Below are 19,691 nucleotides of genomic sequence, written 5' to 3'. Positions count from 1 at the left end.
ATTAACGACTGCTGAGGAGGAGACGGCGGGCGCGTCGACGGCTATGTGGTGGTCCGCCTGACACTTGATCGAGGGGAGAGAGGCGCCGTGAACAGCCGTACCGGAACAGACCAGACGCGGAGAAAGAGGCGCAGAAGTGGAGACGTAGAGGAACCGTTTACACACGTGTGTCTACATTTCGACGTCTAACCATCTCCACATGTAGCGGGATTTTTTTTTTTTGGTTTGTTGTTGAGGGGACTTTGACGTCTGGTTTCAACCCCCTCCCCAACGAGGCTGTATCTCTGTTCGTTCTCGGTGGGTTCCGGAGGAGAACCGGAGATCTGACCGAACTGATCCATCCTCAACTGCGTAAAAAAAAAACCGCGCTTCTCTCTCGTCTCTCGCGGCCGACCAGGGGTCCCTAAAAAGGAGATATAGAGGGGGATAAAACCGCGTTACGGAGTCTTAACACACCCGGTAAGTTCCACCTATCTTTTCCCTCCCCACTATATTCATATTGGGTTCTTTCTGGATGCTCTGGCGTGTTCCTGGCTGCAGCTGCCTATGTCTACGCACTCACACACAAGTTGATGCGAAACGCCTGCATGCACCGAATCGATGGCTCGCCACTGTTCCGTAACCCAGGTAGGCCCTGCCGACGGGGTTTAAGAGGAACCGAGTGACGTCAGTGATGGGAAATAAAAAGGGATTCGTCCGTATGCGAATAAATGGTGCGGTGTTGTTCACCACCGCCGGCCTCGAACCGCGGGCTTTGGCGTGGAGACGGCGCGCTTTGCGCAACTATGCAGCTCTATGCGCGCAGCAGACGGTGTCGTGGAGCGTGTTGAAAGGCAGCTTTAGGGGGTGAGGAAAGCGTGTGCGCTTTCAATAGCTGACACTGAGCACACTGGCACAAGTCACACAGCTTTGCATCACAGGGGTGATGGTGGATGGCTGCTGAATGCCCACCACCGCCGTCACCAGCCACCACCAGAAACATCTCGAAGGACCCCCGCCAGAGAAACGCTGGTGGGGTTTCTCGTCTCCCCGTCCCCCTCCTCCATGTGGCTTCGCGTTAGAAAAAACCTTTGCGATTTAAATCGACAGCAGGCTATAAGCTACATTTGGTATTACATCGTGTACCTTGCGTATAATAGGCTACCTGTATGTTCCAGAAATACCCCGTACCACGTTGGATCGGACATGTTCGCTTCGAATCCTACTTTTTTTTTTGTTTCATGGCACATTTTCTGCGTTTGCGTGCGTTATTAACCCTGTCACCATAGAAGCACCCATAGGAGTCCGTTTAGTGCTGTCGCTCGGGATCTTACCTCGGTGAGATACCTGTCCGACCGCGTACACGCATTAGAAAGAGCGACAGAGGGAGAGAGATATTTTCATTAATCCCTCTGCATTGGGGCGTCTGTCTTTTCCTCTCTCTCTCTCTGCCTGTCTTGCTGTTTATGCATTCACTTTGTTTCCCTTGCCAACATCTACTTCCAACTAGACCATCCCAAAATATGCCGAACCAGAAGTAGATGTGTATGTCTGAATGGTGATGTGTTCTCGTCATGCGCACATTTGTGGCTACACGTCCGCTCCTCCATCCGTGCGTTTTGCCTGCGTGACCCTGTACGTGTGTGTGTGTGTGTGTGTGTGTGTGTGTGTGTGTGTGTGTGTGTGTGTGTGTGTGTGCGCGCGCGCGCGTGTGTGTTTCCCATTTCCGGTGAAGTTGTGATCAATGCGTTGGGTATGCCTGTTTTGGAAGTGGAACACAACGAGGCCCGTTCAAATCGGAATGACTCATCAATGAGAGCCATTCAATATGAAATACACCACGCTGCATAAAACTCTCATAACCACAACTGGCCTTAACACCAGATAGGTGGATTTGCGCACACATTAAATCTGATATTTGATTGGCTGATCCGTTAATGGCCAATTTATGGTTCACATCCATTTGCATAATCATGGTGGAGTTTAATATGGTGTTGGCTCATCTTTACACATGTGGTTCAATGAAATTACCATTTAGAGATGTTGGTTGGTTAGGAGATAATGCAGGCACCTTTAATGTTCTGTTGTATTTCCTCACGAAAGAGACCTGCTAAGAGGCATTCTCGCTCTAGCCAGCGTGGGCTTTATTCACGCTTTTGCCTTCCTTTCCATTGTTAAATAACAAACGTCTCAAAATAGATCAAAAGTTATCGTGTAGCTGTAGTCAGTAACTCCAGACGACCTCATGAAGGCCTCCCTGCTCCAGTCTATGGACCTACCATTCACCCTCCTGTTTATCACTCCATTTTGATGGTTTGCTGGCATGAAGAATTATGACAGGTTGCTGATTTATATGTATTATGGGGGAATTACAGCCTGTACAATAATTTCATGGCATCATTTTTTGGGGTAAAATATTTGCCAAATTTGCCAAATTATTATCCCCTTTTAATTTATTCATTGGAAGTAATAACCTATTATTTCACTCCCCAACATAAGAGAGACAGTTGTGTCTTTTTAGGGAATCAAATTACCATGGTGTGCAACATCATTACATCTGCTGCAAGACGTTGTTTAGCTGTGTCCATTATTTGAGTCAGCAAGTTGGGCGCACGCAAACACACACCCACCCACACACACACACTAGGCTATTCATATCAATAAATAGCAAGACAATAGCATAATGGGGGGGGGCGCTTCAGTAATCCCACTGCATTTTGTTAAAAACAAAATCAATAAAACCATGTTCACAACAACAACTCATACACTTAAGAGCGTTGGGGGGGGGCTGTGGTGAATTACCTATTGATCCCCTGTGAGAAATGACAAGACACAATCTGCTCAATTGTTTTTTTTTCCTCTCTTGCACCTGGGCCGCAGCCTAGCGGAAGGCTTCCAGAAGGCGTCCCCGCGCGCACGACTCGGAGCGTGGGCGTTTCATATAAATCTCAACCTGGTACCGAGTGGGCAGACAGGTTCCTGTGAGTCCGTGCTAACAGGTAATAGTGTTCAGAGTCAGCGGTGGAGGTCGACCGGGATAGAAGGCCGTAACTCTGCCTTCCAGCCGACCGAGAACAAATTGGAGAAACACGCGCGTTCGTTTTCTCTTAGCCGCACCGTAACAATTGCAAAAGCAAGATGCCTGGAGAGGGGGTGAGAGGGGGTTGCTTCTTTCTATGTAGGTTTTTCTCTCCCCCACCACCACACACCGAAACACACTGTGTGTACACGCATTAACGCAAGTAAACATTTCACTCCGGGGGGCGGGGGAGGGTGCCTGCACGTCGGAGCACGGGCCCTTTTTGATAGCTTGCGCATCCTCCAATGAGCACGCTCGCCCAATCAAAACAAAATAACAACCAGGTCGGCGTGGAGAAAGGGTGTGGGCGTCGCCAGCCCTGTTTGGTTCTGCGTACGTAGGGGTCTTTGTCTCGCTGGATACGGTGGCTACACCCATAAAACATCACAGCGCCTCCATTAGCCGCGGTTAATTGAGTCAATGTTTTGACTCAATTATGATGGATTCCATAGGATTGGTCAGCAGGGAGTGAGCTCCCACGTCGGGCAGACCATAATAGTCCTGAATCACTTTAGCAGCTTGAAATGTTGCTTTTGTGGCGCTTTAACAGACTGCACAAAGGGTTTTGCTGAATATGCTAGTGCGCTAAACACATAGGTGATTTACGTTGCGTAGTGGCGCAGGTTTGATTCCCACCTGTGGTGTTGCAATACTATATGCTAAATTTCCCTTGCTTTCAACCGACTGCACTGTACACCAAGGCATCGAAGCCCATATCAATATATTCAACTCTATATAATACAAGGCCCTATAGATCTATGAACCAATGAAGAAACAGCACCAGGCGCACCGATGCTAGCTACTGCCAAATGTACAATTACCGAGGCCTAACAAAACAATAGACTCTTCTGACGTATGTACATCCAACAATGGATTGTGCAAAGCGTTGAGATACCGCATTGATCGGATGCTGAGGCATGCAACATTGTGATTCACATCACCGACTACAGAGCTTGTGGTTTATCATCAGAGTTGAACTTGACGGGAACACATGCCCATATCGCAGTTTTCAAACGCGAGCGGAAAATGGAGATGGAGGACGTATGTGGGCCACTGCTGTGACGTCCATCTGTTCCTCCGCTCTGATTGGTGCATAAAGATATACCCCCTGGGTATGCAGATGAAGAGGTTCTAGTTAAATGTGCGATTCGGTACTGTGGAGACTACTTGCTTGAACCAAACAAATCACTCTTGTTTTGATGAAAAAACGCACACCGGCACAAATCGTACACAGTAGAACACATCCGGGGACCAATCACCACATGGCCGACACACACACACACACACACACACACACACACACACACACACACACACACACACACACACACACACACACACACACACACACACACACACACACACACACACACACACACACAATGCTTCCTCGCCTGCATCCCACACCATTCCAATCTCCACACTCAGCCAGGCACAGACAATTTACACCAAACACTCAGAGACACACACATACTAATTATTCGCTGGCCAATCAGGCCTGTGTTGTGATTCATTCTGAGGCACTGAATAGAACACAGAAAGCCATCACGGAACCTATTTTACTGAGCCGGCGTATCTATCCATCTGCTCGCGACTAGACGCGGAAGGAGAGAATAGAGGAGCGCGCGGGGGGGGGGGGGGGGGGGGGAACTGAAACCGAGAAGCGAACAGTCCAAACCCATGAAATCATAATGAAGGGGTCTGAGCTTGCGTTAAATGCATTTCAGTGCCACGTAATGATTGATTCCGTCTACCGTAGGATCTTTATCCCCCGGCAGGCGTGTGCCCCCTTGACCGGCTATATATTATTCATATAAATATAGATGGCTACGCATCCCTGGCCCCTGCGCGCACACACGCCGCATTTGCACCTGCAGATTCAATTCAACCCACCCCCCCCCCCCCCCCCCCAGCCGCCCGACTGGGGAGGGTAATACCACTGGCTCGTCTTCCTCTCCTCCTCTCGTCTCCTTCCCTCTTTTCCTTTCGTCTCCTTTCCTCTGCTCTAGTCTCCTTCTCCTTTACTTCTCTTTAACTCTCCCATCCCTTATCCCTTCTCCTTACCTCTCCCCCCCAACATGTCTTTCATTTTCAGCCACGAGCTATACAAGGAACATTATGCAGATTTCCCCCGTCTTCTTTTTGGTCAAGAGCAGGGTGTGCGATTATGTTGGGAGAGAAATGAGCGTCAGAGCGTTCTCTACGCCTTTGACCTTATCAGCGGTGAGCCTTAAGCTGGATACCTTGGCTTAATTTTAATAGATGCAGCATGAGGTGAATTAGACCGGCAGGATGAGGATGGGGGGGGGGGCACCGAGACAACGACAGCAAGCTCCGGCGATGTGCAGTCTGCGCTGTGCATTGAGTTAGCAGGCATGCGAGCCAGCGATAGCTTTTATACTCGCTGCGAGGTAGATTGGCAAAAGGATGCCACGGCTTCTGGTGGAGTAGGAGGTGTACGTGGTGTTGTTTTCTCGTTACAGGTGTCCGTGTGTAAATACTTGTATCTATGCATACATACACATTAGCTAGTTTGTGTGAGTGTGGACGTTTCGCATGGTTTTCATATGGTTTTGGGTAGCTCTTGTGAGTCGTGCGTACATAGGGGCACATATAAATTCCTGATGCTGTATAAAGTTTGCATGTTGCTATTTAAGGCTCATCTAGGTGTGTGTGTGAGTGTTTTCTAGAGTTGGGAAGAAGAAAGGGTATTAAAAAAAAGAGACAAGTCCGTTTTCCTTTACTCAGCTTAAGGGCATGTCTTGTCCGGTGTGGGGCTGAAAAGGCGAAGAAAGGGTTCTGCGGTTAATTTGCAACATTGATTTTGCATTAACGGCGGACTCGCTACTGATCCATGGCCATACTGGAGCAGATGTAAGCGAAAAAAGGTTTCCATCCCCAGTCGTGGCCAATGTTCCCACGTGCGTGTGTAGGCGTGTGCGTGCGTGACACACACACACACACACACACACACACACACACCCAACCACACGCAGCGAGGCACAAGACGTGCAAAAGAATGGCCACAAAGCAAAAGCACATTGTGCATACACAACACATACGACGAGTGTCTCCCTATTTAATAGACTCTCTCTTACCTTGGACCAAATGGTAAATCGATCAGGTGAAGGGCAAGGGGAGTGGCAGCCCCCCCCCCCACCCCCAGAGGTAGACCCCCCCCCCCACACACACACACACAAGAGGCTTACCGGACCACTCGGTTGTATTAAATGGCGGAGGGACTGCAGCCCGGTCCCACATGGCAACGAGAGCCCCGGCAACCAAAGAGAGTATCGTTAATAGAGTGATAGAGCCACAGTGGATGGGGTGTACGGATTGATGGGTGTAGATAAGACGGTTAATAAGTTGTTTTTAAAACACACACACACACACACGCATGCACACACGCACACACGCACACACGCACAGGGCATTGCAAATGAGACATGTTGGGGAAAGTAGGAAAACATTTATTCTAATGGCCGGTGGAAATGTCCTGGGAGGCGAGGTCAGTAACAGCACACAGACGCCATCACAAAGCACGCGGAAAAAGAAACCTGGTGAAAATGGGGGCGTTTAACACGTGCTTTTTGAAATGATGGGAGGAGAGGAAAAGGAAAGCGGGAGAAGGTGCGTACGTGACAAAGGAGAGCAGGGGGTGTTGTGAAGTGGGGGAGGAGGGTCCCGAGGTGGAGGAGCAAGTGGAAAAGCCTTCCGAGCCTTATTACCCCCTAGATCAGAATTCCCAGCGAAGCGTTCCTACAATACACAGGCCATTCTCCTGAATGAGGAGGCAATTCTGCCGTGCCCTACTTTCCACTCGCGCCTGACCTTTATGTCGTCCGCCCGGTCTTACCAGCGCGAGTGTAATGTCTACTTCCCCGCAGATACAATACTGCCTTGTTACCGCTTAAACCGCGGACAGCCTCATAAGCATCCCCTCCGGGCCAATGTGTCTCCAAAGGAATATCAGTTTTCGTTTTTTTTCATATTCTTTCCTCTTCAGCTCGACCCCGCTGCTTAGATCTAACGTTTTCTCTATCTGCATAGCGAACCCAACCTAGCTTTCTGTAACGGACATTTCACTGATGTGTGAATGACTTGCGATTCTCCACCGATCACCATCCGTGTGGAGCCTGTCAGGGCCGGACCAATTCGGCAAATTCCCAACAGTCTGGAACATCTCAGTTAATGTTTTGGTTCCCCAGGGGGGCGTTATCAAAAGACGCAGTCCAAAATGCCTCTGGATGCAGTTGGATGGAGCCAATCAGTTTACCGGAACGTATGACACCTCGGCAGCAGCCATCATGGTTGGCTATGAAAATACCTCAATGGCGTTCCTATAGGGCGCTCCTCTGAACTGTCATCGTATTAAACCTGCCTCATTAGATAAACGGTTGTGATTGGCTCGACCTGGCCTAGGTCTGCCGGAGATCTGTATCAATATGAGGGAGGCCAGACTCAAATAAAACACAGGCTTGCAGATTTGTCTGGTTCCTGAGCTAATCTGTGTGCCCTAAGGGCTCGCAAGTGCTATCTCGCCTCTTAACTAGTTTAAATGACAATCAAGTAAGTTGGAAGATGCTTTTATCCATACATTGAATTCGAATCATTTGCGGGAATAAAGGCACAGGTAAGAGGGTCAGGGGGAATCTACAGCAGTCCGTCTACCTACAGGTAGAAGGGCATCGAACTCAGAACCCAGAACCCACACCACCTACACTGCATCTTGACCCACAGATCCATTTCATTAATGAGCATGGGGGTTATTGGGCCTCTTACCCTAGGATACCTACATGGAGACCGACGTATCAGGAATCGTACCCAGAACCCTCAGTTTGGTAATCGAACAGCGCCCAGATCTATTTGGTGAGGGAGCAGGTATCTGGGGGTTCGGGGTCATATCACTCGGCCAGGCCTGCAGGTTGACTGCTAGAACCTAGAGAAGGATCCAAGCCAGAACCTTTCGGTGTTACCGAGCCTCAGACTCGACTGCTAGAACCTAGAGGAGGTTCCAAGCCAGAACCTAGAGGTGTTTACCTAGCCTCCGACTCCGACTATCTCGGCCCCGTGAACTGTTGGAAGACAAACAGCTCTGCCTGTCTTTTGCTGATGCATGGTGTGTCACGTCTCCGCCTGAATTAGCGCGGCGGAGATACCGTGACAAAAGCTCTTTGCTCTCCCGTGCACAATGATTCATTTAAAGTGGTCGTATCTCGCTGTGTTTTATCACCCGAGTCCCAGGGACAGCCAGCCCGTGGATTCATGCTACCAGCTTTTAGCATAGCGGATATTGCAGGGATATGATAATGCCAGAGTATAATGCAGATACGACAATGAAATTAAATGCAAATCGTTGAGTCGGATGGTAATTGTGAGGTGTTAGCGTTGCCCGGATATCTCAAAATGAGGGGCAATTTTTTTTGGAACTGCAACGCAATGGAAACACGCAGCTTGAGCCATTAGTGTCTTGGCATATAGTGAGTCCCGCAAGTTATTTGATTTAACATATCAAATGTGTACACAGAGAAAAAGGCTGAGCTAAAAGTACACAGGCGTGGGGACGTTTTCAGCACAAACAACCAGCAGCAGATATTGGATTTAATCTAAAGTTAGCCTAGCAGTTATGATGGCGATATGAAAAGGACAAAGGAAAAGAGGCAGTGAGAGCCTCGTTGTGATGATAAATGTCATGCTAGTTATGAGTTTTCTGCTGTACACAGCAATAACGCCAACACTTATCCGTGCGAATCGGCAGTTTTAAAATACCTTGTTTTTATATATATATATATAGTAAGATCAAGGTCGCTCTCATTGTGGTACCATGGTTACCACAAATAAGATGGAGAAATAGAAAACAAAAAATACAGAAATAAATCTAATTACGAATTAAACCAAAAAAAAACAACTTATTTAAAACCCTTACAATTTCAAAACCAGTTGGCCAGGTCATTCTTGGAAAATATATTTTAATCTCAATGAATTTTTACCTGGTTAAATAAAGGATTTTTATTGAAAACATTCAAACACACAGCCAGTTAAATAGACAGGACAGGCCTCTCATGTAATTCCCTCGTAAAACACAAACACCACAAACTGCAGACACACACCGACTCACAGGGTTGTTACTTTCTGATTACGTTTTTCGAGAGCTTTCGAGATGAGTCAAGTACCGGGGGATTAAACGGCCCACCGTTTGCAGTGCGGATAAACACACCAGAAGTGGAAAAGCCCCCCCCCCATCCCCTACCCGCTACCCGCGGGCCCCGGGCTGTCAGGGAGGGCCCCTGTAATGGAAGGGTTGCTCGGGATGAGACGATCGAGAGATGAGAGAGAGGCCCCCGAACGCAGGCGCCCTGCCTGACACTTTGGGACTGCGAGTTAGCGCCATGACGGAAGGCCTTATCCTGACCTATAAAGGAGCTCACCGGCAACACTCCCGTGAGCACATGCCACAGCGCCAGTCACCGCCGCCGCCGCCGCCGCGTTGGGTTTGCGCAATTGAAGTGCTTTGCAATTGGAGTTTAACAGGAAACCCAATTTCAAACCCTGTTGGGTACATTACCTGGGGCAGCTGATTCGATAGCTCTCACTCCCCGCCTCCCTAACCCTCCCCTCCTTTGCCTTTATTTTTTTTTCCTTTGGCTAAAAGGCCTTTTTCCAGGTGTAGATTAGGGGCATCCATCTCTAAACTCTATTTGCCCCGGTGATATTAACAACATTCCTCTCTGTCCCACGCACAGCGAGGCTAAACGCAAAGTTATTACCTCCTTAAAGTCGCAACACGCCTGGCTTTTGTTTTCGGGCTAAAGGCGGTTAACTAGGTTAGGGCTAATTCCCGGCATTAATATTATTTTTACAGAATGTGTGTGATGGTGACAGCTTGCTTGGGGGAGGGTGGCAAGTGGAGGGGGGGGAGTGCGTGCGTGTGTGCGTGTGTGTGTGTGTGTGTGGTAAAAAAGGTTAATACACCGGTATTGATGTGTTCCTTGGGTCCTACGGCAGGTCATTTTGTTGAACACAACGCCTCAGTTTTTACTTAATTCCTCTAATTCACCAAATACCCCTCACAGCTTGTCTGTCTCTCTCTCCCCCCTCTCTCTCTCTGGCTCTCTGTGATTGTCTCTTCACTATTAACGGCGACACCGTTACAGGCCCATGGATGATTGGGGAGGGGGGGTTCATAAAGATATGGGCGGCTGGCGATGGGGTGCAGGAGACCACCGGCTGTAATAAGTTAGTACAGCTGGAGCGCTCTCCTTAGTCGAATCAGTCACGGTGCAGGGCCCTGTGAATAAAATGCTAATTCCTTATTTTACTGGGCTATACCCTAATGGATCGGCCCAATAGGAAATTACCTGTTCAACTGTTTGTGGATGATTTACAGACGACCGTGAGGGGGGCGTGGGGGGTTCACTTAAATGATTCGGGGAAAGTGTGCCCATTCAGCGTTTTTTTGTCGAACTTCGAAACAGGTGTACCGGCAAGGAGAGCCGTTTTATTTTACTTTGCCGTTGATGAGGCGCTGGTCTAAGAGGTATTAGTATGCAGCCATTGGCTCCCTCCACACAGCCCTATTTTGCTTGGCCATTACCACATCAGACACGTTGCCAAATAAGATGTCACCCTGAATTCACTCGGCATACAAATTGTCTGCCTAAATTTTTCACAGGTTTCTCACCCCCCCCCCCACCCCTCCCCCACCTTGTCTTTCACCAACTCACCCCCTCCCTCGCTTTCTCTCGCAAACTCACTCCTCTCTTTTTAACTCACTCCCTCTCTCTCTCTCTGTATGGAGGCTAGGTTTTCATATTTTTCAAGGTTGATAATAATGTTAACGACGAAAATAATATTACAGCCCTCCAAATAATAGTTACGGAAAAACGTGTCAGTTTGTAAAAATACCAAAGAATTAAACACTGTCAACCAGACACTTCTTTGACGCGTGTTGACCACTGAACTTGGCTACGTTACAGTATCGGTGAAGTTGATAACGAGACTCAAATAAATAAATAAATACCTTTATAAATACATGCGGTGAGCAGGAGTTAAGACCTGAACACTATAAAGTAGAATTACGAGGGCAGGCCTCCAGGTTTCCAGACTAGGGATTAGCTGTACCCGCTATAATGGAGATGGTTGCACCAGGGGAGGGAGGGGAGAGGCAAAGCTGTGTTTATCAGAATGCCCGGGGTGTTGGGGCGCATTAAAGTGCCATGTGCCTTTATACAAAGACCTCACCACCATGGCTTCTCCCTTTCTTTATTTTCCTTCCTCTCGTCCTCCGACCTCCCTTTATGATATAATAACCACGCACGCACGCACGCACGCACGCACGCACGCACGCACGCACGCACGCACGCACGCACGCACGCACGCACGCACGCACGCACGCACGCACGCACGCACGCACGCACGCACGCACGCACGCACGCACGCACGCACGCACACACACACACACACACACACACACACACACACACACACACACACACACACACACACACACACACACACACACACACCGCAGAACAATTCCTGGCCTTGTATAGTCGGAGTTCTGCCTGCAGTGGTATTTTTATGATTCGCACTTATACAATCAATCTCTTAACCCATCCATCAATCTCTCTCCTATCGCCCCACCCATCGCTCTATCCATCTCTTTATCTGTCTCTGTCTCCATCCATCCATCTGTCCATATCTACCCACCTGTCTGTCTCGCCAAATCAATCCAAAACTCTTTATATGTACTCGGTTGAAAAATAGCAAGCACTCTTGACCGTAACCCTTGCCTCGAATTCGTGTTTCTTATTACCTTGAAATATCCTTTTTTACCCTCTTTTACTCCCATAGTCGGTTCTTCATTTGCTACTTATTTCCCCGCCTGTCATACACGACCCGGTTACATTTGGGGAAAATGTTTTCCTTCGGTCCTCCTTTGTCGGCTGCCTCCATTAAATATAGCATGGTGTGTGTGTGTGTGTGCGTGCGTGCGTGCGTGCGTGTGTGTGTGCGTCCGTGTGCGTGCGTACCGTGTTTGTGTACACGAGTGCTCCTTTGGACCGTCACACCACAAGCACCATCAAACCATCTGTTCTGCGAGAGAGGCAGTTATGTATAACAAATTACATAGTGCACCCAATGTGCGGAGACTCTCCTGTAAAGTCGGCTAGCAAAGTTGGGTTGAAGAAGTAAATAAATGAACAGTAAAAAGAGAAAATACACCATACCAAAAGAAACAGATGTCATGCCAACACAAAAAAAACAGCATACGGTACCACAGAATGTCATTCGTTCCCTATTTTGTTTCTTGTACCGACGGTAGAATTAATCAAATAACATTGTGGAATTAACATGTGTTGTTAAGGCTTGTTCTGTTCAGATTTTTTTCCAGGACAGCTTAATCAATATTTGGTACTGTTAAAAAGATGGAGGCTCTCCTGAAAGCACAAAGTAATGAGCCGAGACGTACGCCCACTTCATTAATTGGCAATCGCGGCCATCAAGCTGCAATCGCTGCCTTACTTTTAGGTGCCAGTTTTGGTTCTCAAGGGGTGATTAAAAAAAGGGTGTAATTGGTTGTGAACCAAATAAAATACAAGTAAATGCTTATTGTTGCTTAGGAAATAACCGAGGCTATTTGTTTCCAGTGATGTCCCTCCAGGTTTTAAAGCGGCAACATCAGCCAAGCCGTGTTTGTCTCACTTTGGATTCTTTTATCGCTGGGCTTCAAGGGAATGGCAAACCCCGATGTCTGGAACCGTTTGCCCAGGAGACAAATGCTTAATTCCTATGAAGTCTCTCCATTAGGGACTTCTAATAAAGCGTCTTCTTAAACTCATAATACGCAGCTAATGTCAAGCCTGAGCGCCGTATCACAAGGTACAGATATGTCCCAGGAATGAAGCAGAGAAGGTCAAGCACACATAAAGCCATGGTGTGGTAGCTTGTAGGCAGTGCAATATAAATGTCAACATGCATCAGTGTGCCTATAACAAATGTCAATGTGACTAAATCCTTCTCTTATGACAATCCTGGACCGCTGAGCATTATCATATCATACTCACACTGTCTTTCTCTCTCTCTCTTCTCTTTTTTACACAGGTTGGAATGGACTGGTTCACAGGCTCTGGAAGCTAGTACCACTGAATTAACAAGGACAGCCTTCATCAAAGGACTCCATGGATAATGTGTAAATGCTAATAACTGGACCGTAACTCCCCTGAGGTATACCAGTCTTTTTCTGGCCATCATTTTCCCCCCTCCTCTTCCTCAGCCCGACTACCTTCCTCTGGGGCCCTTTGCCTGACTGCAGCCTTGGCCTCTGACACCGACACCGGCAGCGAGGACTGAGTGATTGGTCATTATATCCAAGGACAGCAACCAGACCCGAAGCCCCCCCTGGGGACCACAAACCGCCGTTGCTAGGGCTCGCTGTGGCTGTGGCCATCGGTCGCGGGCTGCAAGTCATTCGCCGCGGCGGTTGGAAACAAATGATTCATTATTCGTGAGGCCAACGGTGCACACCACTTAGTCTACAAAGGCCAGTTACTGGCGGGGAAACGGGGGGCCAATATGAAGGACGTGTCGTTCGCCGATCGTCTCTTTGTGGCCCTGGCCATGGCTTGCATCGTGCTGGCCACCGAGGAGCGGCTTGATTGCCCCAAGCTCTGTGTCTGTCAGATCAGACCATGGTTCTCTCCCAGCTCTGTGTACATGGAGGCCCCCACGGTGGACTGCAACGACGTAGGACTCTTCAGCCTGCCGGGGAAATTACCCCTGGACACACAGGTGCTATTGCTGCAGACCAACAACGTGGCGAAGATCAACAACCCTTTGGATTACCTGACCAACATCACAGAGATCGACCTATCGCAAAATAACTTAACCTCCATCAGCGACGTGCAGCTGGGGAGCCTGCCTCAGCTGCTGTCGCTCCACATGGAGGAGAATTGGATACAGGAGCTGCCCGGGAGCTGTTTGGCTGAGCTGCCAAACCTTCAGGAGCTCTATATGAATCACAACCTCATTTCCTCCATCTCCCCCACAGCATTTGAGGGCCTTCACAGGCTGCTGCGATTACACCTCAACTCTAATAAACTCAAGGTCATCAGCAAGGACTGGTTTGAGGCCATGCCGAGTCTGGAGATCCTCATGATCGGAGAGAACCCTGTGGTCTTCATCGATGACATGAACTTCAAACCTCTCGTGAACCTCCGCAGTCTCGTCTTGACCAGGATGAATCTGTCGCAGCTGCCGGATGATGCGCTGGCGGGCCTCGACACGTTGGAGAGCATCTCCTTCTACGACAACATTTTCCCAGAGGTGCCCCACTCTGCCCTGAGAACCCTGAAGAACCTGAAGTTCCTGGATCTGAATAAAAACCCCATTGGAAGAATACAGAGGGGGGACTTTGTGGACATGCTCCATTTGAAAGAGCTGGGAATTAACAGCATGCCAGAGCTGGTTTCCATTGACAGCTTTGCCCTGAACAACCTCCCCGAGCTCACAAAAATAGAAGCGACTAACAACCCTAAACTGTCTTACATCCATCCCAACGCCTTCTACAAGCTACCTAGGCTGGAGACTCTGATGCTGAACGGTAATGCACTCAGTGCCCTCCATAGGATTACCGTCGAGTCCCTCCCAAACCTCAGGGAGGTGAGCATGCACAGCAACCCCATCCGCTGCGACTGTGTGGTCCGCTGGATGAACATGAACAAGACCAATATCCGCTTCATGGAACCCGACTCGCTGTATTGTGTGGAGCCGCCAGAATACGAAGGCCAGCATGTTCGACAGGTGCACTTCAGGGAAATGATGGAAATTTGCCTGCCGCTTATTTCTCCTGAAAGCATGCCCGGTCGTGTCAAGGCACAGAACGGAAGCTCTGTGTCCCTCCACTGCAGAGCCTTTGCGGAACCAGAACCAGACATCTACTGGATCACCCCGTCTGGTTCCAGGGTTCTTCCCAACACCGTGTCGGACAAGTTTTACATGCACCCCGAGGGAACCTTCGACATCTACGACATAACGGAATACGAGGCGGGGCTTTACACTTGTGTCGCCCACAACCTGGTGGGCGCCGACCTCAAGTCGGTCTCCGTGGAAGTGAACGGATATTTCCCCCAAGTCGCCAACGGATCTCTGGAAGTCAAGATCAAATCGCTGGAGGCCAGGTCCGTCGTGGTGTCCTGGAATGCCGCCCATGGTGGTGTGGCGCCGAGCATCAAGTGGTACACCGTGACGGACAACAACCACCCTACCATGGCGTTCACCGCCAGGGTGCCCTCCGACGTCCGGGTCTACAACCTCACCCACCTCACCCCGGCCACCCCGTACAAGGTGTGCGTGGAGGTGCGCGGCGCACACTCCAGCCACGACACCAAGTGCGTCAACGTCACCACCAAGGCGCTGGAGCGGGGAGTCAAGGATGCCGAGAAGTGGGACACGGCGATGATCACCGTGTTCGGTTCCCTCCTGGCCATGGTCTCCGTGGCCTGCTTGCTTATTTACGTGTCTCTGAGGAACCGCCACCTTTACGGGGAGTTAAGGAAGTGCGAGTCCAAAGCCGCGCTCACACCGCCAGAGGCCGCCGGCGTCTACTCGCCGTTCTTAACAAGGCTCTGGGTCCCGGGGAAAGGCATGCCGAGCGGAGTGGAAGTGAAAGCCACAGTCATAAACGTATCTGACAATGCCTTTTAGGAAGTGCGACGAGAGGAGAGTACCACACGACTCCGGAAGAACGGACGAGGCCATAGGGGAAGGAATGAAAGACAGCTATTTGCAGGATTGTTCAAATTGCAACTCTCCCGCCCCCTTCCCTTTGGGAGTTCAAACTCAGATGTACTGACGAAACTGATAACGGATTAGGGCGGAACAGATGGAATTGAATGACACACTCGCACCAGTTTGAACTTTTAACTTCAGAGATGGCTTTGTTTCAACCGTTTCATCTACCCAAGCTAACATCGGCAGGACGGGGTTAGGCGGAGGTGGCGAGCGCTTGCTGTACTGCTAAAGGATACATTTCAGTACCATTCCCACAGAAATACAGACCGAGTGAGAGCAAGACAATGCAATGCTGGGCGGGCTCTTGTGTAATTGACTGTTAAATGTGTTCAGAGTTGTGGAACTGTCCGTGTGCTCCCAAGCAATACCGTCTGTGATTTGTCAAACATCCATAGACGAGTTAGAGAAAAACAGTAACTAGCGGCTGTCTATACCTGGAAAAGAGGGATTTAGTAGAATAGACGAATAACAGTGACTATGGTGTATACCTTTTGATGAAATATACCCCTTTCCCTCCCTCTCTTTTTTCTATTTAAAATGAGGATTCTTGAATTTTCATGGAAATATTGTTATATATTCTACTCTACTGGTGATGTAATGAGAATCCCTCTGTATCCATGCGGTTTAAATGGGTTTTAAATTGTAGGGAAGGAACCAACTGCTCTCTTGATTACAACTAGGCCTACATTAAGCTAAATGAATTTCAACTCTGGAAATGGGAGCCTGGAGAGGACATTTGCAGAAATGGCTGTTTGTGCTGCGTAGTTCTCATAGCAATGGCGGCTGGGTAAAATATGAAGGGATTGTAAGAAACAAATCATATAAAGTTATATACATATGTAAAATTGGACTCTGAAAAGGTTGAGACTTGTGGTGTTTTACCTCCCCCTTGAAGGTCTGGACGTGGTTTGTTATGCCCCGGTAAGTGCCTACAACGCGGACGACATGAAGTCAACTGAAAACAAAAAGAAAGGACGATAATTAAGAAATGTTGAAAAACAGCAAAATATGGCCATGTCATCACTGCAGAATCACAAGCTAATCTCCAGTAATTCTAGTGACAAAAAAATACTTAAGCGGTATTTTTAGCATACATATTTTAAGATAACATTGCGTTGTTGCTTTGGGTGTAAAGTTAAAAAGCCATTTTTATATTGACTGTACTATATGTGATCAATGGGCACAACAGACTTGGGAATCGTGCTAAAAAGAATAAATGTGATTGTTTCTTTTACAAACAGTTGATGCCTTATTGTCTGTGATTTTCTGATTAGTTGTCGGCACAACAGCATAGAATGCTATTATCCAACAATTTCTTAAATTCAGGGTTCCTTTAGAATGGGGCTGCCGCGTATTCGAGCTATTTGTTACATGAAAATCCCTGTTAAATGGTTATTTGACAAGACCATCACTAACACTTTAAGCCAGCGAGAGATAACACATTAAAATGGCGGCCCCTGTGTCCTATTTCTGGAAACACCTGCCTTAAGAGTGACATACGAGGTGTGGGAGTTGAGGAGGTGGGGGGGAAGCCACTTGGCAGATGTGAAGCGAGTAGCACTTCATGGTCGAATAGTTGTCCTAACCTGTGACATGAACAACAAAGAAAAAGGAGGGGGATAAAACAACCACCCTCAGAACTCATTAGGCAGCTCATTAAGGACGTGTTTGTCCTTCAGTCCCGATCTGAATATAGCGCGGAACATCGCGGTCACATATGGTCCCCCTACCTCTTTTATTCTTGCTCACCCCGCCTGTGCGAGCCGCTGTACACCCAACCGCGGATGAAGAGGAAGGAAATAAGCAAAGGGATTCAGATTCAAGAGTAAAAAAATAGTTTTTTTTCATTACGTAAGTTTACTGCGTTTTTTTACTCGATTATGCAGAATAAAAAAATAATGAAGACATGGTGAATAGATCTCAGAGGCGGAGCGGAATCATCAGAGGGTACAGGGCGCTCTGTACTTGAAGGCCGAGACGTCAGCACCACGGACAGAGTCTTTTAGAGCGCGGCGAGAGAGAGGGTGGTTCACAATACGACGCGCGGTGGGGGGGCTCGGCTCCTCAGGCAACACTTCCATCCTCCCATCTCTCTTTCTTCCCCCGAAGGCCGCGCCTGGGTAAGTGTGCAAACAGGGAGGCTGCGCTCTTGTGACGGCTGCACTCACAAATAAAATCACACGCTCAAAGGGCGATGACGGACAAGGACACTAACAAAGGCAGCAAGGGTTTAGAGAGACCACCTAGAGCCGACTCTCCAATGCATAGGCCTAGTACAAGGGTAAACACACACACACACACACACACACACACACACACACACACACACACACACACACACACACACACACACACACACACACACACACACACACACACACACACACACAGGCTAGTGTTATGTTCACTGTCTGAGGAAATCAAAAAACGGCAGTCGTGCAGCATGTATCCTACCTCAGCCTTGGGTCCTTCTGTATTCATGTCTGTCCGTCTTTAGAAAGACAACCAGATGGCAGCACAAGTGCTATATAACTCCGCGGTATTCGCAGGCAGAAGCTCATGGGTATATTGGGTTGTTTTTTTGTGGGGTTCTTTGCGGACAACAATGTGATTTGATTACATCCTTGGCTGAATAAGCTGAATGCGACCCAGAAACTAATTTATCCGGCTGTCCCTCCCCATCGTATACGTTTCCACCAGCTCTTTATCTCACCGGTTCCCCCTCTTGCGATTTATTCTTTCTCTTCCCTTTCCCTCTCTTGCCTCTGACTCTCTAATGCATTCTGACTAGCATGGGTTGTAAAGAATATAGCTGCCTAGGCCCTTTGTCGTCGATATTCTTACATGGGATGTACCCTATATCGAGGGGAAAGGAGAGAAATAACCCTCTATGGATTTAACCGGAATCCCACATGAAAAGAAGTGGTGAGCTGTCGCTGTTTTAATCCATAGGGAGGTGGACGAGGAGGAAGAAGGGGGTTACTTGCTGAATCTTCACATATTTCAAATGTTTATGCCTACCTTGTTCCCTTGAAAAAGAAAGAGGAACCAAGTGCAATGAGGCAGATACTGTGTGAATGTGTACTGTACGATGGCTTAGTGGTGGGCGTTGGTACACCGATTATGTATTCATTTTAATTTTGCCCGGATCATTGTCAAACAAGCCAACGTGGAGTGGTGGTGAAGTTATAAATACACTGTAGTGCGTGCCTCCTGTTCTTTACTCTGATGCGTCACGTTGGCAATGGATACACTAACATGGGCATTAATAACGTAATGTAAACACATTCAAATCCATTAAAAAGCGAATGAAAGTGAACGATAATGATGATGGCACTTTTATTAGGCAGATGTGTAAGAAAAAAAAAAGTGCAGAAATATTGTCTTTTCATATGAACACACTTTCTTGGAGCGTAGAATTACGTTGTTTTTATATAAGAGAATTTGAATTAATGAAGTCAGCCAATGCAGCTACAAGTAGACATATTACAAGGATGCATAAAACAGCCTACGAAGCCAAGAGCAGTCCTCTGGGTAAATGTCATTTATTTTTAAGATAGCCATATGAGCCATCCACTGTCATCCCGCAGTATTACCAAACAACCAGACATGTTGCTACATGTGCATTTCTGAAGAAAATGCACGTGGTTGTGTGATATTATATATATATTATATTATTATATATATTATATATATATATATTAGTATATTATTATATTATAGTACTATATTCCGTGCAGATGCTGACATTTTAATGCTAGCGTGGCTGGTGAGCATACATGGCAAGTCCCCGGGCCGCTCTTTTTTTTTTATTCCTGCAAGATTGTAGGAGGAGATAATT

General features: G+C 48.0%; 1 protein-coding gene across 1 annotated transcript; it reads left to right on the top strand.

The window, feature by feature from the left end:
• Positions 1 to 13,633: 13,633 nt before the first annotated feature.
• Positions 13,634 to 15,763, top strand: lrrn3b (leucine rich repeat neuronal 3b; the record flags this gene model as incomplete). The annotated part of the gene is made up of 1 exon (XM_084482863.1): positions 13,634 to 15,763. One exon carries the CDS (start codon positions 13,634 to 13,636, stop codon positions 15,761 to 15,763), a length of 2,130 nt encoding a protein of 709 aa, XP_084338989.1.
• Positions 15,764 to 19,691: the final 3,928 nt, after the last annotated feature.

Source organism: Micromesistius poutassou (genome assembly GCF_964030765.1).
Source record: "Micromesistius poutassou genome assembly, chromosome: 18".
Classification (NCBI taxonomy): domain Eukaryota; kingdom Metazoa; phylum Chordata; class Actinopteri; order Gadiformes; family Gadidae; genus Micromesistius; species Micromesistius poutassou.
The sequence above is the reverse complement of the archived record's forward strand: the minus strand, read 5'-3'. Positions and strand labels throughout refer to the sequence as shown.